This window comes from Ochlerotatus camptorhynchus, unplaced genomic scaffold (genome assembly GCF_037179485.1).
Source record: "Ochlerotatus camptorhynchus isolate MF236.1 unplaced genomic scaffold, CSIRO-AGI_Acam_v1.1 ptg000155l, whole genome shotgun sequence".
Lineage (NCBI taxonomy): Eukaryota > Metazoa > Arthropoda > Insecta > Diptera > Culicidae > Ochlerotatus > Ochlerotatus camptorhynchus.
The window spans coordinates 713,197-739,600 of record NW_027040645.1 but is presented as its reverse complement, the minus strand read 5'-3'; the positions used below and the strand labels follow the sequence as shown (position 1 = coordinate 739,600).

At 38.2% G+C, this 26,404-nt stretch overlaps 1 protein-coding gene across 2 annotated transcripts in view; it reads right to left on the bottom strand.

Moving 5' to 3' along the window:
• Tsp (Thrombospondin) overlaps nt 1-26,404 on the bottom strand; it is a 52,956-nt gene that overhangs the window by 4,633 nt on the left and 21,919 nt on the right. The window contains exons 1-5 of one of the 2 annotated variants that reach the window (XM_065222056.1): nt 26,121-26,257; nt 11,641-11,762; nt 11,278-11,378; nt 6,822-7,183; nt 25-244 (exon numbers count right to left, since the gene is read on the bottom strand). In XM_065222056.1, the coding sequence (XP_065078128.1) occupies nt 25-244; nt 6,822-7,183; nt 11,278-11,364 (669 nt within the window). In that variant the 5' untranslated portion in view covers nt 11,365-11,378; nt 11,641-11,762; nt 26,121-26,257. Of the gene's footprint in view, nt 1-24; nt 245-6,821; nt 7,184-11,277; nt 11,379-11,640; nt 11,763-26,120; nt 26,258-26,404 lie in introns of those variants that run through there. The other variant, XM_065222055.1, reaches the window with a different exon arrangement.

Here is a 26,404-nt window from a genome sequence, read left to right as displayed (position 1 = left end):
TTGTACAGGGATAAAATATCATACCGGACTATTCAGAACACCATCGTTGTCCGCATCTGGATCACAAGCATCCCCTATCCCGTCTTTATCAGCATCCTCTTGTCCGGAATTTGGAACGTAAACGCAGTTATCCTGGCGGCATCTGCTATCTGCACATCCCAAATCAAAGTCCGCCCATCCATCTAGATCTCTATCTGGACCACAGTGAAAACCATCGCCAGCCCATCCAACTTTACATTTGCATCTTGAAAAAAAAAAGAACAAAGTTTGAGTTATTAAACTATTTGATCATAGTATTGCATTTTGTGCACATTATAAGTGCGACGAAAAGTGCGGAAACGCTCATAAGAGTGCGCTTAATGGTTTTGGTGTCTTAAACGCACTTATTCCTTTGCTCATAACGAAAAAGTGCGCAGAAGACACCAATTGCCCTTTTATTAGAGATTCCGAATTTTTAACGAGTCCATTTAGAAACGTAAAATATAATACATCTGATCTAAACCTCAGCTTATACTCCTATTTCATTTTCTATTTTCCTTTTTTTACTAAAGACTCATGTAAATTAAATGTATTCTGGAAAAGAGATAGCGCAACCCTTTAGATCACATTATATGTGGCGGAACGATCAATATGTGTATAAGACAAGAATTTTTAATAGAGGAAATAGTCATTGGCGTTACCACGGGGGAGCTAGGGGGCTGCAGCCCCCCCTTAAAATTGTTACTACAGCTACTTTTTGTACGCTAATTGCCTAATTGAAAAAAAAGAAAAATAAATCTATCCGAGTAGCATAATAAACGACTGAGTTTAACATTATATGTAAACATACGACCATGAACAATAAATCCATTATATGTGACGTTAAAAATTTGTTTTTGACAGTTTTTGTACTGTATCTGAAAAATGGGGTGACTTCCTTTTTCAGATACAGTACAACAACTGTCAATATCATTTCAGATTTGAAAAGTGTGATAAATTTCCCAGAGAAATTGATCAAAAGTTTCTATTTGAGTAGCTCACGTTCACTCGTGATTAATTATTAAATTTATCACACTTTCCAAATCTTCAAAAGGATTTTTTTTTTCAGTTACTGTACAAAATCTGAAAAAAATTCAAACAAAAACATACATCCTGGTAGAGTGTGGGCATGCTATTCTAAAAAAAAAAAACAAATCGCACTGTGCAACACGGCTTTCTTGTGGTCTCCTGAGTTTAAGTGTAAAATAAACTTATACCCTAACACGTCACGTTTTATAATAACTAACCTCTTTATGAATTATGGTATGCTTGCAGGATTTCGTTCCTACACTGCCAAACCGAAGAATGTGACGTTACAGAGTTTGTTGTTTGAAATGACTGAGGACACATATTTCTAGAATAATTAAAATTGCTATCTTGAGGTTTCACCCCTCGATTTGATAATTTTTCACATTGGATACCTTCTCAAAAGTCTAAAATCACTTAATTCAATTGAAAAATACCGTAGTTAGCCGAAGTATGTATCTACGATCTATATAACTTAAAACATATAGACGATTGAATCCTCCGAGGCCTCCTGAGGGAATCCACAGGCTCTTAAAAAACTATTTAATTTGTTAACACTCCGAATACGGTGGGTAAAAAACTTTACGCCGACTACGAAGCCTCCGAAAAACGTGTAACGGCAAGTTTGCAATGCCACAACTTAGCCATTTCTTAATGAATTTCAAAAATTGTGGTACCTTTAGAATTCCTAGGGTTTCTAGATGATTTTGATTGCAAAAAACTTGAAAATAGAGTCGTCTACTTTTTTAAAAAGCGAAAAGAGTTGTTACACGTTTTTTTGAAATGTGTGTTTGTAGGGTTTTGCAAGTGGCGCAAGATCTGTAATTTAGATTAATGGGCACCAATGTTCACAATTAGCCAGAATACAGTCATGGTTCCTATATATGGATCCTGGAGACAACGGAACGGTCCTCGAAAAATTCGGAACATCCGTAAAAATGGTCAATCCATGATCCTGATCCTAGACCTCTGCGGTTTTTTTGAAAACATTAGGAACTGTGATACAAAAAAATATTTGGGGTCGTGACATAAACATGCACCTGGATGGCCATGGGACCGTCCTCCGGAAGATCCGGAACATCCGTAAAAGTGGACCATCGATGAAACTGATCCTAGAGCTCCGTGTTTTTAAACATTAGGATCTGTGATATAAGAATGAATTTGTGTCATGGACCCAGATGGGCATAGGACCGTCCTCCGGAAGATCCGGAACATCCGTAAAAGTAGTAAATCCACTCTTCTGATCCTAGAGCTCCGCGTTTTTTTTTTTATAAACATTAGGAACTGTGATGATAGAAAGAATTTGGGCTTGTGACATAAACATGAACCTGGATGTCCATAGGACCGTCCTCCGGAAGATCCGGAACATCCGTAAAAGTGACAAATCCATGAAACTGATCCTAGAGCTACGCGTTTTTTTAACGTTAGGATCTGTGATATAAGAATGAATTTGGGCCATGGACCTTGATGGCCATGGGACCGTCCTCCGGAAGATCCGGAACATCCGTAAAAGTGGTCAATCCACTCTCCTGATTCTAGAGCTCCGCGTTTTTTTTTAAACATTAGGAACTGTGATGATAGAAATAATTTGGGGTTGTGACATAAACATGAACCTGGATGTCCATAGGACCATCCTCCGGAAGGTCCGGAACATCCTCCGGAAGATCCGGAACATCCGTGAAAGTGGTCAATCAATGAAAATGATTCTAGAGCTCCGCAGTTTTTGAAAAAACACTAAGAACTGAGATGATAGAATGAATTTGGGGTCGTGACATAAACATGGATCTTGATGGGTATGGGACCATCCTCCGAAAGATCCGGAACATCCGTGAAAGTGGAAAATTAACGAAACTGATCCTAGAGCTCCGTGGTTTTCTTGAAAATGTTAGGAACTGCGATATTAGAATGAATTTGGGATCGTGACATAAACATGGACCCAGATGGCCATCGGACCGTCGTCCGCAAGATCCGAAAATTCCGTAAAAGTGGTTATTGTATGAAACTGACCCTAGAGCTCCACAGTTTTTTCGAAATCACATGGAACTGTCATATATAAATTAATTTGCAGTCGTGACATAAACATGTACCTAGAAGGCCAAGGGACCGTCCTCCGCAAGATCTAGAACATCTTTAAAAATGGTCAATCCTTGAAACTGATCCTAGAGTTCTACGGTTTTTTCGAAAGCATGTGGAACTGCGATATAAGAAAGAATTCGGAGTCATGACATAAACACGTACCGGAGACGAACCAGCCCAGGGCTGAAAGTCTCCTTAATAAAGATAAAAACACGGACCTGGATGGCCATAGGATAAATTTACGGATGTTCCGGATCTTTTGGAGGACCATGGCCATCTGGATCCATGTTTATGTCACGACCCTAAATTCTATCTTAAATCGCAGTTCCAAGAGTTTTCGAAAAAAACCCACGGTTTTTTCAGTTTCATCGATGATCCACTTTTACGGATGATCAGGATCTTCTGGAGGACGTTCCAATGGCCATCCAGGTTCATGTTGATGTCTCGACCCTAAATTCTTTCATATATCACAGTTAGAAGTGTTTTCGACAAAACTACGGAGCTCTAGAAACAGTATCATGGATGGACCATTTTTACGGATCTTCCGGAGGACTGTCTCATGGTCATTCGGTTCCATGTTTATGTTAAGACTTCAAATTCATTCTAATATCACAGTTCCACGGTTTTTCGTTCTTGGATCAATTTTATGGCTTGCAATCGGGCTAAGGCCTTGTTGTCCTCTGCTGTCCGAAGAAGTCGTATCCACTCTACTCGATCCATGGCCAGACTTCACCAGCCTCGTAGTCTGCGTAGGGTTCCCAGGTCGCCTTCTACTTGGTCAATCCACCTTGCGCGCCTATTCTTCTTGTTCCTGTTGGGGCGCTTTCGAGAACCATTTTCACTGCGTCGTCGTGCGACATTCTTACGACATGCCCAGCCTACCGTAGTCGCTCAATTTTTGCAATGTGAACGATGGATGGTTCTTCCAACAGCTGGTGCAATTCTTGGTTCATTCGCTTCCTTCACGTTCCGTCATCCAAGGGCACGTTTGTGCTCCACGAGCATAGTCACGGTCTCTTGGCTGTAGACGACCACCGGTCTAATCAGCTTCATTTAGATAGTCAACTTCGTGGCGAATTTTATTCGACCGGAGTGTCCTCCGGAGTCCAAAGTAGGCACGATTCCCTGCCATAATGTGTCTTTGAAATTCTCTGCTGGTATCATTTTCGACGATCACCAGTGAGCCCAAATACACGAACTCATCGACCACCTCGATTTCGTCACCGTCAATCTGAACTCGGGGTGGGAGGCTAACATTGTCTTCCCTAGAACCTCTTCCTTTCATGTATTTTGTGTTTAATGCGTTGATGGCAAGTCCAATCCACCTAGCTTCAGCCTTCAGTCTGATGTACGTTTCCGCCTTCGTCTCAAAGTTCCGTGCCATGATGTCGATGTCATCGGCGAAGCCAAGAAGCTGGATGGACTTCCTGAAAATCGTGCCACTCGTGTTTATCCCTGCTTTTCTGATCACACATTCTAACGCAATGTTGTATAGCAGACACGAAAGTCCATCACCTTGCCGTAACCCCCTTCGAGATTCAAAGGGACTCGAGAGTGTCCCCGATACTCGTACAACGCACATCACTCGATCTATCGTCGCCTTGACCAATCGCGTCAGTTTGTCTGGAAATCCGTACTCGTGCATAATCTGCCATAGCTGATCTCGATCGATTGTGTCGTATGCGGATTTGAAATCGATGAACAAATTATGTGTAAGCAAGTTGTATTTGTGGCATTTCTGTAGAACCTGCCGAATCGCGAATATGAACCCATGAATCCCTGCTGGTATTGCCCAAGAAATCTCTTGCAAATGGTTACAGGCGGCAGCGTATAATTTGGGAGACTACCTTGTAAGCGGCGCTCAGCAGTGTGATCGCGCGGTAGTTGCAGTAATCCAACTTGTCGCCCTTTTTGTAGATTGGGCATACAACACTTTGCTTCACTCCTCCGGTAATATCCCCTCCTCCCAAATCTTGGCAATTACCCAATGCAGCGCTCTAGCCAGTGCTTCACCACCGTATTTTAATAGCTCTCTTGGTTGTTGATCTACACCAGTTGCTTTGTTGTTCTTCAGTCGACCGATCTCCTCGTAAACTTCTTGGAGATCAGTAGCCTGTCGTCTTCTGCACGTGTTCCAAGGTCTGTTGCCGTGCCACCTTCGTTTTCTGCTGCATCACCGTTGAGGTGCTCGTCATAGTAAAGCTTCCACCTCTCAATTTTATGGAGTGACCATTTTACGGATGTTGTTGATCTTCCGGACGACGGTCCCATGGCTATCTATCATGTTTAAGTCACGATCACAAATTCATTCTTATATCACAGTTCCTAATGTTTTTGGAAAAAAGCTGCGGAGCTCTAGGATCAGATTCATTGATTAATCTCTTTTACGCATGTTTTGGACTTACCAGAGGATGGCCCCATGGCCATTTGGGTCCATGTTTCTGTCATGACCCCAAAATATTTCTTATATCGCAGTTCCACATGCTTTCGAAAAAACCGTAGAACTCTAGGATCAGTTTCGAGGATTGACCATTTTTAAAGATGTTCTAGATCTTGCGGAGGACGGTCTCATGGCCTTCTGGGTACATGTTTATGTCACGACTGCAAATTAATTTATATATGACAGCTCCAAGTGTTTTCGAAAAAAAAAACTGTGCAGCTGTAGGATCAGTTCCATACATTGACCACTTTTACAGATTTTTCGGATCTTGCGGAGGACGTTCCGATGGCCATCTGGGTCCATGTTTATGTCACGATCCCAAAGTCATTCAAATATCACAGTTCCTAACGTTTTCAAGAAAACCTCGGAATTTTAGGATCAGTTTCGTTAATTTTCCACTTTCACGGATGTTCCGGATCTTCCGCTGGACGGTCCGATGGTCATCTTGGTCCATGACCCAAATTCATTCTTATATCACAGATCCTAATGTTAAAAAAAAAACGCGTAGCTCTAGGATCAGTTTCATGGATTGATCACTTTTACGGATGTTCCGGATCATCCGGAGGACGGTCCTATGGACATCCAGGTTCATTCATGTAAGCCCAAATTCTTTCGATCATCACAGTTCCTAATTTTTATAAAAAAAAAACGTGGAGCTCTAGGATCAGGATCGTGGATTTACTACTTTTACGGATGTTCCGGATCTTCCGGAGGACGGTCCCATGGCCTTCTGGGTCCATGACCCAAATTCATTCTTATATCACAGATCCTAATGTTAAAAAAAAACACGGAGCTCTAGGATCAGGATCATGGATTGACCATTTTTACGGATGTTCCGGATTTTTCGAGGACCGTTCCGTTGTCTCCAGGATCCATATATAGGAACCATGACTGTATTCTGGCTAATTGTGAACATTGGTGCCCATTAATCTAAATTACAGATCTTGCGCCACTTGCAAAACCCTACAAACACACATTTCAAAAAAACGTGTAACAACTCTTTTCGCTTTTTAAAAAAGTAGACGACTCTATTTTCAAGTTTTTTGCAATCAAAATCATCTAGAAACCCAATGAATTCTAGAAGTACCACAATTTTTGAAATTCATTAAGAAATGGCTAAGTTGTGGCATTGCAAACTTGCCGTTACACGTTTTTCGGAGGCATCGTATTCGGAGTGTTAATAAACAGCCATTGCTTAAAGATACATTGTTTATACTAAATGGCCAATGTCTTAATCTGCTGCTAGTTGTCAGATACTCACTTGTACGTATTGCTACCAGCATGTCGGCATACGGCGTTTTTGTCACAAACAGTTCCATCTAGACACATTCCTTCGACAGCAAAACAACCATACGTGGAGTTGCGCACGAAACCTCTGTTGCACTGACATTCAAATGATCCTTCAGTGTTAATGCAAATTGAATTAGGTCCACAACGCGCCGAACCGTCGGCGCATTCGTCGATGTCATTACACCGTTGCCTCTGCAAAGCGTATTCAAACGTTGCGGCGTGTAATCCACCACTATGTAGTCCTGTAAAACCTGGTGGACAAGGCTCGCATCGGAATCCCGGGACTAAATTAGTACAGCGCACCCTCACGTCACATGGTTCGATGAGATCACACTACGGACATAACAAGTTTCCAAAAAACATAATACAATATTGTTAGAGACATACGATGCGACTCAAGAGCACCCTATAAACACACTTGTTGGAGGGTAGATGCAGTAACTTATTGGAAAGTCAATACTTATTTGCAATAACTCGTTGTGTATGAAGTGTGCTTCTGGGGTGATGGTTAAGGTGCTTCATTTTGAAAAAAAGTGATGAATTTTTGATAGGCCACCCTCCAGTTCGTATCATTGCCGCAAACTATGAACCTGTGTTAAAATCCGTAAAGATTGATGAAGATTTAGAGGACGCGCTAATGATTTGAATTTTGTATGGGAATTACTATGGAAGAATTAAAAAAAAAATCACTTAGGGTAGAGAACTGCTTCGGCCTAATCACCCATTTTGGGCCTATCGAGCAGAAAATTTCAAATAAATCCATGATTTCAGAGTTAACAAGTCAATTATGCGTTTGGTACGATACTTTAGTTAATAAGCTACCGAACGAAGTCAATGCGAACGCGTGATATGAAGGTTTGCACCCATTATTCCCGAAAACAAAAGAAGCGCTCCGACCGAATCAATTTGTATCTTCATCCGATGGGCCGAAGTGAATTCAATTGCGTTTCAAATGCGTTTCATTGCGTTAGGACGAGTTTAGAATCCGTAGATTTTTGACAATATCTCAACGATTGGTTTCTTTTTATCAAATCTTACGGTACGTACGGAGAGGTAAATAAATTTGGAAGCCATCAGTAATAATGACATTTCATTTGGTTCTAAACTGCGGAAGATTAAGAAAGACTAAGTGCGGGTTGTGCTTAATAGGCCGGAAATGGGGTAGTTAAACCTATATCACTCTAACTTTGCTTTTACATGTTCAAATGTTGAAAAAATAATATATTGTTGCTAGGGGCCATTCCATAATTACGTAAGGAATTAGGGGGGAGAGGTTTTCAAATTTCTTAGGATTTCTTATGATGGAGGGAGGGGGGTACATAAAAATCTTACCCAAGAAAAATATTGTTAGTGCAGCTCTCCAAATAACTATTTTAGTTTTTGGCAGCTCCCACACCTGGACCTTACCTATCGACCCATCAACTCATGAACCGGGAACCAACGGCTTTACTTCCCTTCCGAAGGAAGACGTGATCAGAGATGTTATGTCTCAGAACAGCCCGACTGCTGGGGTGAGAGGTAATCACTACACCGCCGGCGCCGCTGATAGTTGACTTTAGAATGTGGGTATAGCAAAATTTACTTTTAATTAAAATAAAACAATAAAAGTGTTAAACAGGGGAAATGGCTCTAATGTTGGCCTACGGATATAAGATTGGGCCCATCGCTAAAAATCTGCTATTTATCCATTTTATCTAGATGAACGATACTAATAGATATTTTTGATCGCAATTGACAATTTAGTCGATTGCTGAATTTATGTATGGGCCCAAATTAGGGGCATTAAGGCAGACAGTACATCCATTTCCTCTATATCAATTATATTATTTAGGCAGAACGTCGATGTTCGTTTCTAAGAAAAAAAACAAAATATATTAATTTTCTCGCCGCAAGAAGCAATATTTCAAGACAAATCGAAGATACCTATGTAAAATTTGAATATGTGAGACAACCGAATTTCCTAAAGGATTAGGTGATGCTGAAATTCATCCAGAACGCGTGTCGGCGAAGAAGGAATTGACTGTCGATGACGAGTAATAATCAATTTATTTTTGATTGGTTTTAACTTGATACTATTAAGTTTTAACCTGTTGTTCTGTGGAGTTCTTTTAGTTTTGTTTGCCTCTTCAAATGGTTTTTTAAATAAAAAAAAGTGTTGTTTTCATCATTAAAAAAGACGATTCTTTCGAAATATCGATTTAAGAAAAAAAAAGTTCATACGGGGCTATTAACTACGTAGACAGTTTTTTTTTGGAATTCTTGACCCCCTGCGTAGTCAATTGTCCATTCAAAATGTTTAAATTTTGTATGGGCCATGGAATTGTCAAACCTCTCCCCCCTCCCAAAACTGTCTTGAACAGCCCCTAAGATCTTACAGGAGGGAAGGGGGTATCAAAAAACCTTACTATGTCTTACAAGGGGGGAGGGAGGTCTGAATAATGGAAATCATGCTTACGTAATTATTGAATGGCCCCTTATGGTAATGCCCAAAAAATATTTTGCTGTTACGATCACATTATTTCAAGAAAGATAGAAATGCGAAAAAAAATACGAAATGGGGACAATTTACAGATGCATATGTGCATGACAAATACGCCAATTTACAACAACAGGATTGTTGATCATTGTCATTACAACCAAATAGGGTTAACTACCCCATTTCTGGCCTATTAAGCACAACCCGCATTTAGTTCTTCTTAATATAGTGTAGTTTACTGCCGTTATAAGCATAGCTAGCCCATGTTCTATGCAATCCTTATGCACCGTGCGTATAACGGCAGTTTAGCACCACACGGAATTTTATTATTATCGATGGTTTCCAAATTTATTTAGTTCTGATAAGGCTTCACGAAATATTCGTTTATTTTTGAAAATGAAAAACTGCTTCTCGCGGCTCAACTTGGCATAATTTTTTTGGGCCTATTAGCCATTGAAACGCCATTGGGATTCACTTTGGCCTATCGAACGGAAAGAAAAGTTAATTCGCGTGCACCTTTTGTACACTTCAAGTGCGCCTTTTGTTTTCTAGATCTTATTTTGCGTTCTTCAACACATTCACTTGCAGCTATTGAACAGAAATATCGTACCAAACGTTTGTTTGACACGCCGAAATCATAGATATCAAGCTGAACATTGAGTAGATTCTCTTCGTCGACTTTCTCTTTGCATCCCCACGGCCATGTGAAGATATTCCCATGTATTTTTAGCACACAGATCGATAAAAGAAGCTTTTATCTAGCATCTCATTGATGAATTTACGCGAAACTGCACCAGTGCATGCGACACCTAGGTTTGAAATCCAAAACCACAAAAGTGATGATGTTCTAAAAAATATTCTATACGATTTGACAGGTAGCAAAACGTCATTATCTTTTTTAAAACATTATCATCTACTGGTCAACCGTAACGTAATTTCATCAATACGACAAAAACATCAAGAAACAGTTCTACACCGAAAATAGTTTTCATGTAGCTTCCATTGGAAACGCAAATAATTTTCATCCATAAACAAAATTAATGGAATTCATCTGAATTTCATATAAAATTTTCGCGATCACGTTAATTTTATATGATTTTCCATATGAATTTCATCATAATATTCATGTGATTTTGTGGTGGGATTTTTAGCTATGTGATCACATGAAAGCTATGTGAAATTCACATGTTTTTCATCCATTAGATATGTGATAAATTTTTTGAGTGTATGCTCAAGTTATTAACGAAAGAGAAAGTCGACGAAGAGAATCGATCAATGGACCTACACTGAAAAAAGTTTTCACTTAGTTTCTATTAGGAACGCACATAGTATTTTTCCAAAAACAAAAACAATGATTTTTACCTGAATATCACATAGCATTAGAAATTCTATATGAGAAATCATATAGATTTCATTGGACACATAACGTTCATGTGATTTAGTGGTGCAATTTCCAATTATTGGATCAGATGAAATTTATGTGAAATTCACATGGATATTTTCCACTGGTTGTGTGATTTATTTTATGAGTGTAATGCAATGTTCAGTTATATATATCAGATGTTTTCTGCTCGATAGGCCGGGAATGGGTGATTAGGCTGGAGTAGATTTTTCCCCTATTATTTTTTTTTCAACATTTGGACAACTACAACCAAAATTACAGCAATGTAAGTGAAAATAAATAATGTCACATACTAATTCACCGAAATCTCCATACATACTTGAAATCATTTGCGCGACCTCTAATCCTCCATCAATTTTTACCAATTTTTTCACTGGCTCATATTACGGGGTTATAAATCGAACTAAAGGGTGATTTATCAGAAATGAACTCAAATTTTGGAAAAATTAACAGGACCTGCTTTAGAATCAGGTGAACTTGCTGATAAAAATATTATATTTTGAACCACCCTTGTATTAAACTATTACTTAAATCAGAAGCAAATTATACCTCATCTATGTCCTGACACACTGTACCATTTCCTTTAAATCCTACCGGACAGGCTCCGCATTTATAGAACGGGGGATGTTCGGTCATCGTACATTGAACGCCTGAAATTAAAATGTGTACCGTGAAAAGGGAGAAAGTTGATCTTTTAGGGGAAGTAGATCACACGAATGTTTAATTTTCTTATCATGGCGGACATTGCTTGTGATTATGATATGAGAGAACATTCGTGATATTGCAAAAAATATCACTCACCACCGTACTAACATATCACCAAAGTGGAGTTTTTTAGTCTCAACACCAATTAAAATTAAAATTTAATGTAAGTCAATGAGAGCACAACTGCTTATTAAACACGTAGCTAACCTGCAGCACATAGGTGTTCATCACATGGGTTCCTTAAATGACAAGTTCTGCCATCTCCATCATAACGTTCCGGGCAAGAACCGCATTGGGCACCCTCAGTTGTATCATAGCACTGCACACCACTAGAAAATTAAAATAATACATATAATAGTTGTATATCATATCGAAAAAGTGATTAATGATAGCACAAACGAAGTGACAGACGACTAACTGGCGAAGAAATCCATTTAAATAATGTGGTTCACTGTACTAGAATTTTCTTGGAAGCTTGTGCCATCATCCACCAGATGGGTTAGTTTTTTTGTTTTGATTTGAACAAAGTTGATTTTGTGTACAATGATTCTTTGACAGTGTGCAAAGAGTGCGTATCATTTTGTCATTTTTTTATGCATTTCAGTTTTGAGTAGAGTGAAAGAGATAGAACCAACACATTCTAGTACATTTGGTGAAAATGCTAGTTCAATCTAGTAGTAGTGTTGCCATGTGGTACAATCCAGTAATAGTGGTGTTGCCATGTGGTACACTGAAAAATTGCAATAGCAGGTTAGTCACCAAAGTTTTCGAGCCGCTCCGTCTGTCACTTCGTTTGTGATGATAGTATCTATAGAATAATAAGTTGTTTAATTTCGAAAAGTTTGGCTTTTCAGTTTCTAATTAGTTAATTTATTTTCTAATTACACATTCAGAGGGTTTCTCAAAATTGCAAATGATCTTTGGACACATTTATACGATATTTTAGAATTTTTGAAATCCATTGAAACTGTGAATTTCCGATTTATTTATTTGTTTGAAACTAGCGCTCTGACGTTTGGCCGAAAAATAATTGTGAAAATCAGTTTTAAAAGGAAATATGAATTATGCCTTCCATGTATGAGCTAATAATGCATGATAATGAATACATCAGACTTTTCAGAAATTATTATCGCTTGCTTGCGAGGTTCATAAGATGATTATATGATATGATTATCATGTGTTTTTGTATTCGGTTTTATGAGAGGGTTTTTTTTACTATGGCTGAATTGTATCGCTGCCTCTCAAAACTGAAGGCGTATGTTATATTTTGGTGAAAATGTGAATACTCGAACCTAACCCGTACTCGAAATTTAAATTTATATGATATCGTAGTGCTTCGAATGTTGCACATCTGGTTAGTAAAATAAATTGATTTTATTAAATATTACATTCACTCTGCAACATAATAAATACGTGTGGTGAACAGCACAGCTACAAAACATGACCAAGCTGGAGACGGCTGGATTCGATTTACGGAGTCTAAGATTTTTTCAGATTGGTAAATTTCTCGACTTATTTGGGAATATTTTGACACTTGCCATACAATATACAAATGCAAAAAGGTGCTATCATAGAAAGCTCAACATGAATTGTTGTGGAAGTATTAGAAAAATACTAAGCTGGGGGCAGGTGTGAAGTTCCAGTTAAGACTTAATAACTAAAGATGAATAAAAGAAGCTGATATGGTAAATTCTTTTGACGTAGACTACGTCTTACGGGAAAGTACTGGGGGTAAATAGAAAATCTAAAATTGCGACCGTCACGAAAAGGTGTAAGGTTTTGAACCCTTATAGCTTTGTCATTTATAGATGAAATTAAAATCCAAATACACCAGTCGGTAGGAAATAACTATCATAATCTCCTACAGTAAACGCTTTTTCCATTTTCCATAAAAACTTGAAAGATGTACAAATAAAAAGGGATGATTTTATCAATGTTTTCATGAAATAAACGTTTTCCCCAAACCCAGTCGTCATAATTGAGTACCATTTGGTTGCACATCGTGCTGCTTGAATCTGAGAAGTTATATAACAGCGCTGCTTAACCTAATTTAACTTAACCTTAATTCTTTGCTTAACCGTCAATCCCAACATGGGAAAACCGCCGCGTGATGATGCGGTCGCAAGCTCGTCCGGAAAGCGTCCCCGACAGGAAACCACCAACGCTCAGTCAGCATCAAAAAAGTTGCAACCGTTATGCCATTCATGGCAACGGCGACGAGCCGAAAATTGAAGGGATTCCCGCCCGGGCTTAGGGAGAGCACTGAAGGTATCAAGCTGATGGTTCCAGCAAAGAACCACTACAAGGCCGTCTAAGAGCTGTTGAAGCAGAAAAAAGTGAAGTTTCTCCCACGATATCGAGGTGGACAAGCCGTTCAAAGTAGTCCTGCGTGGTTTTTCCGACATGGAAACCGCTGCGCTGTCGGAGGAACTGAAGGAGAATGGTATAAAACCGCACCAAGTATTTAAAATGAATCGGCACGACACCTCCCGTAAGTACCGTGACCAGCTGTAATTGGTCCACCTCGAGCGAAACATTGCACTCAGGCCCTTTTCCACATCGTGGTTAATTGGGAACACTATTAACCTAGCCACCATAACGTTACCCAATGCTCAAACTGCCTCATGTTTGGGCACGGCACCAAAAATTGTCACATGGCTCATCGCTGCAACGATTGTGGCAAGCAACACGCACCCGAAGCATGCCAGAGGATGGATGACGCTGATCCACAATGCGGCAATTGTGGTGCAGCTCATCGGGTTACCAGTAAGTATTGTCCAAAACGTTCTGAATTCATGGTCATCCGCAAAAAGGCCTCCACGCCGAACCAGCCAGGTCGGAAGAAAGTTCCGACTCGCAACAAGCAGAATTTCCCCGCCATTAACCAACGGCGTCCGATTCCGGTTCTTCCACCGCTTCCACTCAACAACCGTTTGACTGCTGCTGCTGCATTGGTTCCACCAACTGCTGAGGTGCCAAACCCTTCGGCTAATCCGCATCGACAATCGTATGCGGCAACGACTGCTTATCCTCCCCCGGGACTATCCTTACGTCGCGATGATGTTCCAGGAACTCATTACCATTATGGCAGAAGCAGTCATCATCAAGCGCTCCTGCAGGACCAGAACTGAGCTGATTCTTGCTGCATCTTGTTTCATCGACAATCATGGACCATGAAGCCTTCAAGATCGCCAACTGGAATGCTTGCTCAGTCAATAGCAAGATCATTGAGTTCGTTAATTTCACCGAGAATTAGCACATATTGCACTTAATGCAGAAGCAAACTTAGATGATTACAAAACTGACGATTTTAATGAAATTATTGAACAGCTAACAGAAATTTTTTCGAAATAAGATACAACGAAAACTGAAAATTTCAGCTCTTGACGGTATTACCTAGATCATGGACAGTTCAAAAAATTATGGACACATATAACACAACCAGGTATATGGCAACACAATCTAAACAACTTTTAAACGATAAAGGTGTACTAATAAGTAATAGTGGAGTTACTTCGAGGTTAGGCTGTGCATTGAGTGATGATATGAAGGAACTGGTTCTGCAGTTTTTTGAAGACGATGAAACCAGCAAAGCAATGCCTGGCCAGCGTGATTGCGTAACAATAAAAAAAGATGGTAAGCGTCAGTCAGTTCAAAAAAGGTTATTGACGACCACATTACGGGAGTCCTACAACCGATTCAAAGAATTAAATAGTGAAGTATAAGTTGGGTTTTCAACCTTTGCGAATCTCAGGCCTAAGAACTGTAATATCCTAACTAGTTCAGGGACACATAATGTGTGTGTATGTACTATTCATAAAACTGTTAATTTGATTATTTACAAATTAAAGAAATTTGATTTGTCCATTGATTTGACGTCGATTACAGATAGTTTGATATGTGAAAGAAAAGCAATAGATTTCTGCCTACGACGATGTGAAAACTGCATGGATTCATCTTTTTTCGAACAAAAGTTATTGGAAGAAATCGTGGAAAAAGGCATTAATGAAATACAATTTGAACAATGGGTCACAACCGACAGATGTGATATAGAAACATTAGTTAAAGAGCCAGATGAATTTGTTCCCTATTGAATTGGAAAATTAGAGAAATTAATACCTCATGATTTTATGAAACAACAGCAGTCTTTGTTTTTGCAGAATACAAAACAAAATTTACAGGAGGACCCCATAAAGTCGGGCCACGCGGAGAGGAAATCAGTGGCCCATTTTTCTACGATTTTTCTTTCACTCGGTTTTTGGGATTCCAAAGTGAAAGCACAGGTGTGTGTTAGTGGCGATTTTTTTTCTTTCTTTTGACAGCGCCGTGTGGCCGCTGAACATATTCAATAATAATAATAATATAATCTCACAATCTCCGTCGTCGTCGTCGTCGTCGTCGCCGTCGCCTTCGTCACGCAGAAAAAGAAGCAATCGAATAGTATATAGGAGTCTAATAGCACACATAACACACGGGTGAGAGATCCGAACATCTAACAAGTGGAGGCGAAAAAGAAGCTCCGTTTTTCCGGATATTATTTTTCTTCGCTTTACGCATTCCAAAATGGCTCCGTCTCCGGAGCTCGGGGGTCAACCAAAGGCCCCCGATAAAGCTGGAGAGGACCAAGCAATCAATCTGACGGCGGAAACGTCCCCGTCGTCCTCGTCAAACAGTAACAGTACTAATTCCCAATCGTCAGGAACGAAACATTCAGCATCTGCGGCGGCTGCTGCTGCAGGACCAGTAGCAACGTCAAATTCGGTCTTCGGCGTTTCCAATAGCTCATCGGGTGGAGCCGCTGCCATAGGCACATCGGCTCCAGCACCTCCTCAGCAGGACAGCAGTAAGTTAAGTGTCCGCCGTAAGCAAGTTCGGTCATAAAATACCAAAAAAAAAAAACGCCCCTTTTTACCGAACCTTCTATGTGAAGTGGATTTATTGAACGGCAACGAAAAAACCGATAAAAATTAAGCCAACAATGTGCCGCAGCAGCAGTATTCGGCTTTCGGTTGGTTGAGTGGTTGTTCTTCTTTGTGCCGGGCAAGAGTTCAATGGTCGTTTTTTTTGCCTGTGTCTTGCTGTCTATCTACGCCACCATGCTAGGTCTTAACTGGCAGCGCAGATTGGTGCACTCACACACACATTCTACGGTTCATACCTCTAACATAGTAGTAGTTACAGTGTCGCATGATTGAAAAACCACTGCCTGCAACTAGTGTTGGAGAGGCTGGCAGGGTTGACTACGGATCAAAACGATCATAACTCTAACACTAAAATGATCCCGAAACTAACGCTCATTCATTGCACTTTTAGTTATAAAGTAGTTCTGTTTTCCTAGTAATTGATCTATGCTTCTTTCTATTGTTTTTATACTTTTTCAATAATCTGCCTACGTTTCTTTTTCTTTGTTTTCTATTTTATCTTTATTCTCTTTTTATTGTTCTGCTCTTCTTTTGTTTTGTTTGTTTAGATATAACTGATACTAATACCTTTTTGTTTCCTCCCTAATGTTTCGTTTCTGATTTGTCTGCTATATCCCACCATCACGACGAGATATGAGCTACCCTACATAGTACACGCCTATATGGGCGCCCAAAATAGTATGCCACAAGTAAGTATATCACCAAAACAACTCAAGATCCAGAAAAAAAAACCGATGGCGCTGCCGAATAATGAGGTAACTTCTACAATGTACTGCAGTTTGTACAATAATAACATATTACTCATATTACTTTAAACAATCGTCACGTTGGTCATAGCTTGTTATGGTTGCCTGAACAATGCGTAAAGAGCAAATCGAAACATTGAACGTCGCGTGATAGTGGAATTTAATCAAGGCTTAAATACTTTTTCGTAGCCTTTTGTTTTTGGATTTCAAAGATCGTCGGTTGCAGTGGCTTGCTTACTGAGCAGAAAAACGCGGTATGGTAAGATCGTTTGTTTATGTTGTATTTTGCTAAACCTTTCGTTGTCGTCGGTGCCGGGTTTGAATAGTTATAACAACTTGAGTAACGGTATGATGTGATATGAGGGGCTCGGTGGCCTTAGAGCAACCTTTTTGCTTACTGAGCAGAACATCCTGAGTCTAATCTCAAGCCCATCCACATCAAGATTCTTCAATCGTTTTATTTGTTAATATTACTACATGGTAATAACAGCAACTCGATGATTAAAAAGAAGCTCGTTTGCCTAGTAGCAAACGTTTTTGCTTACTGAGCAGAAGACCGTGGGTTCAATCCCTTCGCGTTATACGATCGTTAGGACATCATTTCAGCTTATAGTTTACCAAAACGAACCCTGCTGCAAACCCAACCCTCTTACCCAACATCCCTGTGATTCCTCGTGGAAGTGCAGAGGACTCCTCGGCTTCCATCAAAGCGAGTGTCACGTCAACACATTCCTACCCATTCCTTTCTTGACCTACGTTCAGGCGCGGCTGGTGCTGGTATTGCCTAATTCGAGATCACCAGGTTTTACACATTGAGGATGATTGCTAGTCCCAAGCATCGTCTATTGGTGCTCTGTGTAATTACAGCTGGTCTGGCAATAACAGAGTAGCAACCGTGGGCGGTCAATCATGCTCATGCTCATGCTCATGCTCATGCCCATGCTTATACTCAATACAAAACAAAATTTAAAGGAAGGTGAATTTGTATTTGTATTTTCAGTAAAACTACGCATTTGTATTACAAGACGAAGTACAAAGTCATCACTGGAATAATCAGCAAGCAACTATTCATCCAAATTACTACATAACTCCAATTAATCATTGGAGTTATGTAGTAATTTCAGAAGATTTGCGCCATGATTCTGTATCTGCAGACTTATGTATCTCAAAAATGATTGCTTTTCTACGTACAGAACAGCAGTTAACTATTATTAAAACTTATTTCATTTCTGACAAAGCTGCATCCGAGTATAAAAATCGAAAAAAAAATTCTAGTCTTTGCCAATTTAAGAAAAAATATGGAATAGCAGTTGAATGGCATTTCTTCGCAACATCGCATGAAAAAGGTCCATGTGATGCTATAGGAGGAACACTGAACCGTATAGATACCAGAGCTAATCTAGCTAGAGAACGGGAACATCCGATCCGATTGGGCTCAGAAGCGAAACGAAGATCAGCTGACTCAAATTTTCTTTTGTTATGAAACTACTGAAGAATATGAAACTCATAAGCACGAGCTCAACGAACAATACATAAGGGCTATAACCATTCAAGGAACTCAAAAATACCATTCATTTATTCCTATTTCTGAAAGACAAATAGAAGTCAGACACTTTTCAAACAGTAATAATGATAAGAAAATTGTTGATATTACTTAGAATTAAAGTATGAATTTCTATTACAACTATATCAATCTAACAATGTAAAAATAACTAAAATCATTCTCGAAAAATCGCAATTAAAATTCTTTGCATATGGTAACGAGCGAAATATGTGTTTGCAAAAAAATAAATTGTTTTAAGGTGAATTGCTGTACCACTTCGAAACTTTAAGTGCACAAATATCAGCATCTACGACACGTGCAACATTCAAATTGCTACTCTACGTTTGCTGCACTGCAGCATACATGAAGTAGCAATTTCAGGAGAAATGGGATACCGATTTCCGAGATTTGTGTAATTGAAAATTCGAAGTGGAAGTGCATTTATAGCCTACGTGGCGGCCATTTGTGGACTCTTCAAGGAATCACCTTAAAACATACACATTCCGGCTAATTTAGATCATATCGATGAGCCACCAAAATCATTATAATTGTAAAATTTTCTGATCTTTCCGAAAAAAAAAAATTTTGGAATTGGAAAACCGCGAAATACATTTAAAAGTGGCCAAAAACTACCAACATTTTAAAAATATCTACTTTCAAACTCGAATACGGTGTGACTTAGAAGAAAATTACATGAGTGCTTTTTTATTGTAAATATTGTGTACTTTCATTACATAAAGTCGAAAAAGAAATTGAACCAAGTTTTGGTTATTTTTCCAAAAACTTGAGTTTTAAAACAAATCAGAACTTTTTTCTCCATCATTTCTCCATCTTGACCTAGAGTGCAATTGATGGCATTTTTCATCCCCTAAAACATATTAACAAAGAAAAAAAAATACAAAAAACCTTTTTTTGAGAAAAATTCTATATAGGACTTTATTTGAAATTTAAAAAAAAGTTGGGTAATTTTTTTTAGAGTGCATTTTTTTTTAAATAGTCTCATTTATTACCTGAAATATTGCCCAAGACTTGAAACCAATCGGACAGACAGTTTTCAAGTAAAAATTTTCTGAAGATAAGCTTGATATTTTTCCATATGCCCTTTCAAAATAAGGCTGGCAAAATGGCGATATGATGATGCAAAATGGAATTGTTTCCGCAATTTTATAAACCAAATAAAAAATATACAAAAATAAAACGATTTGTGAATTTGTAGGAAATTGCTCACGAGTTAAATTTAAACTGGCCAATTGTGTCACATCCTTGGAAGTAAAATAAGGCACCATCCATATATGACGTAGATTTTTTTTGGACCAATCACCCCCTTCCCCTCGTAGCGTGTTTTGATATACTTTATTCATGGCCGGTCACAACTTCTGAAACCCCTCTCACCCCTTAACTACTACGTTATATATGAAAGTTCCCTAAGCATTGGGCAACACGAAAATCAGTGCCATGTCTCAATAATGTTCCTATTTTAATATTCAGGTAGGGCTTCCTCAGAATGATATAAAAAGCACACAAAAACGGGATTGACATTCATGCGGAATTTCGGTATTGATCGTGAATATCTCGCGATCAGAACATTTTAGCTTGAATTCCCTCCATTTAATTCTCGGTACATCTTTTATCTACCGATTGAATTGAAAAATAAAACTTAATATTGTTTTTGACGTAGACTACGTACTGGGGGTAAATCGAAAATCTAAAATGGCGACCGTCACGAAAAGGTGTAGGGTTTTTTTTTTTTTCCTTTATTTGTTTTCCGTCGAATGTTTTCCGTGCTGAGCACTAATGCTACCGACGCCAGGGAGACAGCTCCCACACTTGGATACTACCTATCGACCCATCAACTCATGAACCGGGGACCAACGGCTTTACTTTCTCCGAAGGAAGGCGTGATCAGAGATGATCTGCCGGTGGCACCGACTGGAATTGACCGCAGGCCTGCTGGGTTGAGAGAAAATCACGCTTACCACTATACCACCGGCGCTGCTAGGGTGTAAGCTTTGAACGCTTATAACTGTGTCATGTATAGATGAAATTAAAAACCAAATACACCAATCGATAGGAAATAACGCTCATAGTCTGCTACAAGAAACGCTTTTAAAAAATTTCATAAAAAAACTGTTGAAAACATATACAAATAAAAAGTGAAATGTTATCACTGTTTTCATGAAATAAACGTTCTCCCCAAACCCAGTCGTCATAATCGAGTACCATTTGGTTTCTTGAATCTGGAAAGGTGATATTCCGTGCCAGAAAGCAACACGTACCAGCATCCAGACCGGTGAGTCATACTCTGAACTTTGACAGCCCAACCAAAGATCTTATCAGGCTCCGTAACACCATTCGTAGGCAGTTCCAGCGTTCTGAATACCAATGCCAATAGGCTAACCAAAATTATACAGGCCAGGATGGTGGAACTCAGAAACAACGATTTTGCCAACAAGATTCGCTCTCTCTCAGATTGTGCAAAACCATTTTGGAAGATGACCAAAATTTTGAAAAATAATTCGAGACAGATCCCTCCACTTTCCTATGTTGACCAGAACTCGGACCCCTTACTCATAACCTCAGTTGAAAAGGTCAATGCTCTTGGCCAACATTTTGTGATTTCAAATAATCTTGGCCAAACCATGGTGAGCCCCCATGAGCCTGACGTACTGGATGCAATGTCTAGAGTCACTGACACCCCCGTAGTAGTGCATGATGATAGTAGAATATCGTCTGATGAAGTGATAGCAGCTATTAGAAGCACTAAAAACATGAAGGCCGCGGGTATGGATGGTGTAGTCAACCTCGAGTTGAATAACTTGAGTATTGACTTCTTCAACCATCTTACCGTTAACTCTATCCGTTCAACAAAAGTTTGGAGCTTGGCTACTTCCCTGCATGCTGGAAGTTTGCCAAAGTGATTCCAATACACAGGCCTGGCAAAGATCCTACCAGTGCCAAAAGCTATCGCCCCCTCAGCCTATTGTCCCTCCATCTCGAAGCTATTCGAAAAGTTGATATTAAGCCGTCTGCTGGTGTTTTCAAATGATAATAACATCTTTCTCAAAGAGCAATTCGGGTTTAGGAGGTCACTCTACCATCCACCAACCTCGCACGGGCTACTAACATCATCAAGCGGAACAAGTCCGTTTCCAATACATCTGCCATGGCATTGTTGGACGTCGAGAAGGCGAAATTTCGATTACTTTTTCGAAAGGTCGCGTAACTGATAGCTCGTCCACACATACTAACATCACTATATCAGGTAGGGGAAAATTTCACGGTAGTGTTAGCATGCGTGGGTGAGCTGCCAGTTGCGCCAAATCGACGATCAAATGCATTTACAAAAGCTCACTCACTACTACGTTATCAGGGAAATCAGGGCCATGTCTCAACAATGTCCCATTGATGTTTAAACATGTATCAATGTATGTATGTAGGAGGTCAACTGTATTTCCTCGGCCATCTTACACAGCTCGATGTATGCTGATATCCAAACATTAAAAGAGCGTCGTGAATTTGCTACGATTTCATTCGTAAACGATTACATTTGTGCTTTCTTTCATACACGTTTTAAATAGTTATTTTCGATATTAATCTGAAGCCACAGCGAAAGACAAACAAGGACAAGTGGAGTATTTTACATTCCATTCACGACTGTTGTTACTGTTTAGGTGCATTGAACAAGTAGATTATTGTAGGTTTTTAATTATTAATAAAAGACAGTTATTAACATAACCCATTTCTGTATTCGCAATATTCACAGTCACAAAATGTTTAAATTAATTTTGTAATTTGCTATGATCAACAATGTTTTTGGTCAGCACTATCATTCATTTTCCGAAGGTAAGTTTATTGAATAAATTATAATTGAATGATCATTGACGTCACCAGTAAACCATAATACTGCACAGGAACAAAAATTCTGAATTTTAACTGTTCCGTAAAATCTCCCTTCGTTTAATTTTGAACTATACTTGGCATAAACAGCAAAATAATGTACAAGCTTGCATACAATATTGCCAATTTATGCGATATTGCGCTTAAATTTACACGAAATAATGCCAAATCTAACGTTCATTTTATGTGTGCAGAAATTTACATGAATTTTTTGAACGGTGAGCAGGATTTTTTTTTACCACAATATCGTTGTTAGCGTTATTGAAAGGAAGCAACATAAAACAAAAATAGCTTCCCTTGGATGAAATAAGGATGTTTTCCAAAAATTATTGAAATCAAATTAAGGTGGATGATATAGTCCATGAACATCGTAGAAATGACCATTTATCGCAAGTTCTACGTCAATATGGTGAAAAACAATGGATTTCAACCTTTTCCGTTCCATTTCCAAATGTACCCATTATTAATGCCTGAAAAAAAAACATTTCCTGCATCATTTCGATTCTGGCGTTTACGTCAAATTACTGTCAAACGGCAGCATTGCCAAAGCAATACATGCAAGTTATAGTATGACCCTCTTAGAAAGCTTGCTGCTTTTTGCAGACATTACAGATGATAGTTTCGCTACATGGTAATTGGTCATGGTAATTTCATGTAATCAAGCAATTGAGAACGTCTCCGTTGTAGTTGATGATGAGGCTATTGATCACGTTCGAGATATTACACATTTTGGCTTCAGTATTGATGACAAACTTAAGTTCAACTCTCACGTTGGCAATGTTATCAACAAGTATGGAATTTTATGCCGATTGAAAAACGCTTTTACAATTACCAGTAAAATACATCTCTCGTCATCTCGATTTTATTGTTTTCCAATGCAACACAAATATCGAGATTACAGCACTTGCAGAAAAAATAATGTGTTTGATTTTGAGATGTAATAGATTTACTTCTACAACTTTGATGCTAGACGCTTTACAATGGTAGTCGGTTCATTTTTAAAGCAGTTAACTATTTGCTGCCTCGATATTTTTATGATTGAATTGAAAGTTGATGTGATTTTCAAAGACAGAAAACTACTTTCCTTGACCAGTGTGCAACAAAATGAATTGTATTTAAAAGAACATTTACTCAATTCGATGCCTAGACACATTAAACAAGGAACTACACTTACGGAATGTAAGAGACATTGCATTTCACACGTTAAAGCTGTCTTTTGAACAGTTATCTAATGAATTTATTTTATTAATTGACAAACTATGTATTTTGACGAAGTTTGTAACGGATTATTTTGAACGGATAGCTGTCATAACGACATTTTAATAATCATTGTAGCCCTGCAACAGCTATTTTGTTCACCACGATGGTGATGATGGATTTTTAATATTTGATTTAATAGTAGTAGTTATGAAATAAGTAATTTTGAGTAGTCTTCAAAGGTGTGAGCCTCAGGAGAGTATTACGGATATATAGGACTGAATTTAAGATGTATATACAAAAAAATGGAAAATTGAAGCTTATTTGGAAGATGCCATAAATTAGTAATATACTCCCTGACTGTATGTTGGGGGTTCGTGAGCATTCTTGACGATTGTGAAAATTACAATAACATCAGATTGCGGGGATGCTAGTGTATTAGAAGTATTTGTTAATTATAAACGAACTCAGCGATCAAATAATGTTTGTCAATATTTGAGGTGGGTAAAAAGGTGAACAACGAAGTGAACTAATAAGTTTTTTTTTCACATTTACACTGAAATCGCTTTTACGTGGATGATACGTCCCGCGTAAAAAAAATCGCGTAAATTCCGGAATCCGCGTAAAAAAAATCGCGTAAATTCCGAAATCCGCGTAAAAAAAACCGCGTAAAAAAAGACCGTGTAAAAAAAACCGCGTAAAAAGCGACTCTAGTGTATAACGATATACCGCGTTAATTCTGAAATCCGCGTAAAAAAAAACCAAAATCCGCGTAAAAAAAAACCGCGTAAATTCCGAAATCCGCTTAAAAAAAAACCGTGTAAATTCCGAAATCCGCGTAAAAAAAAACCGCGTAAAAAAAACCGTGTGAAAAAAAACCGCGTAAAAAGCGACTCCAGTGTATATCGCTGAGAAGCAACTGAGAAGTTTAGACGGAATTTATACCGGAAACAGTAACCAGTTCGTTTTTGTTTACTAATCTGATTAAATGTTATACTTAATTATCTTAAATATAGCCTTAAGGGAAACTCACCGCTCCGAAAAAAAAATAATTGGGTTTTGATTTTTCCAAAAGTATTGAAAAATGGAACCCAAAACTAAAAAAAATTTACATTTTTTCTACTTTTTAAAAGAAAATTCACGTGCAAAAACATTTTTTATAAGTCATTATGGCATAAAGTTGGACTCAAAAAACCACAAAACATCGACTTATGGGTTTTTCTGAGAGTTTTACTGTTTTTCATGATAGAAAAATTATGTTTACATGTAATATTGTAACATGTTATTTTTCTCAATATTTTTAGAAAAATAAAAAGGTACCAAAAATATGTTTTTTTTTTATTTTTGGGCCGGTAAACTTCCCCAAAGAAACTTTTGTATGAGTAAGCGGTGGGACCACCATCATCACCCTAATTATTAAAGTAAAATTAAAATCTTCTTTATTTATTTTTTAATCATCCTCCATGATTACAAAGTTTTATCCATTAGGATTTTTTTTAATATAGCGGCTATTTGGCCAAGCATCTTTATGCTAAACATCTATTCGGCAAAAGGTACATGTATCAAAAATCCGTATGCCAAAAGTCCATATGCCAAACAAAGTTAAAGTAAAGGCCAGAAGAGCATTAAATTGTAATTCGTATGGTCTTACAGGTAGACATAAATCAAATTTCCCATTGGGGCAAAATTCCCCATCTTTGCGCCCATACATAAATTGAGCAATAGACTAAATTTTCAATAGCGACCAAAATATCCATTAGTACCGTCCCAATGACGCGTTCATCTAGATAAAATTGTTAATTTTTAGCGATGGGCCCAATCTTAGATCCATAGGCCAACATTAGAGCCATTTTCCCATAATGGAATCGAATTGACCTTTATTTATTTTGTAAAACAAACTAAGCGAATATTGCTCACAGGATTTTTAAATTTTTCGATGTATGGTTTTATCATGACATAGTTCTGAATGGTAATTTTTATCCTTTTCCTAACTTCTGAATAGTATAAAATGTATGGAAAATTGTAACTTTCTTCATAAAAATACCATACATAAATGAGTCACTTCAATAGCCGGAATCTGTATTAATCTTGTGATTTAACTTTTTAGTACGTTGATGATTTCTCATAAAGTAAATTAATTCAAAATTTTCAGAGAATTTGATTTTCGTAGAAGCGCTGAGATTCATATTTCAATGAAATACTAGATTAGAAATATTTTACAGAATCGTACATACAATGTATGAAATCGCACGATACTATTTTTATATTTAACTGATTTTAATCAGCTAGTTAAGTGTTTCAATTGCAATGCTATGTGAATAATTAATGCTAGCTTTGTTTTAAATGAAATTGAGGTAGCTAGATATCATGCAAACTACTTACCTTTATTAACCGAAGCTCACGAGCCGCCCGTTACTACATGGGATTTTTTGGCACAAGTCTAATCTGGTATAGTTTGTGAGCTTGTGAATTTATTCGTGGTTGTCATGCACAAGCAGTAGATCAGCAGTAGTTTGAGCAAATTTCTTTCTTATCTGAAATCTTTAGCTTTCTTCGTTTTTTCATATATTATTATTATTATTTAGTGGTTTAGTAATTCATTAATGTTACATGAAAATTTTTCTCAACCTTTGTTGATAGCTGATGATGATTTTTATTAGTATGAC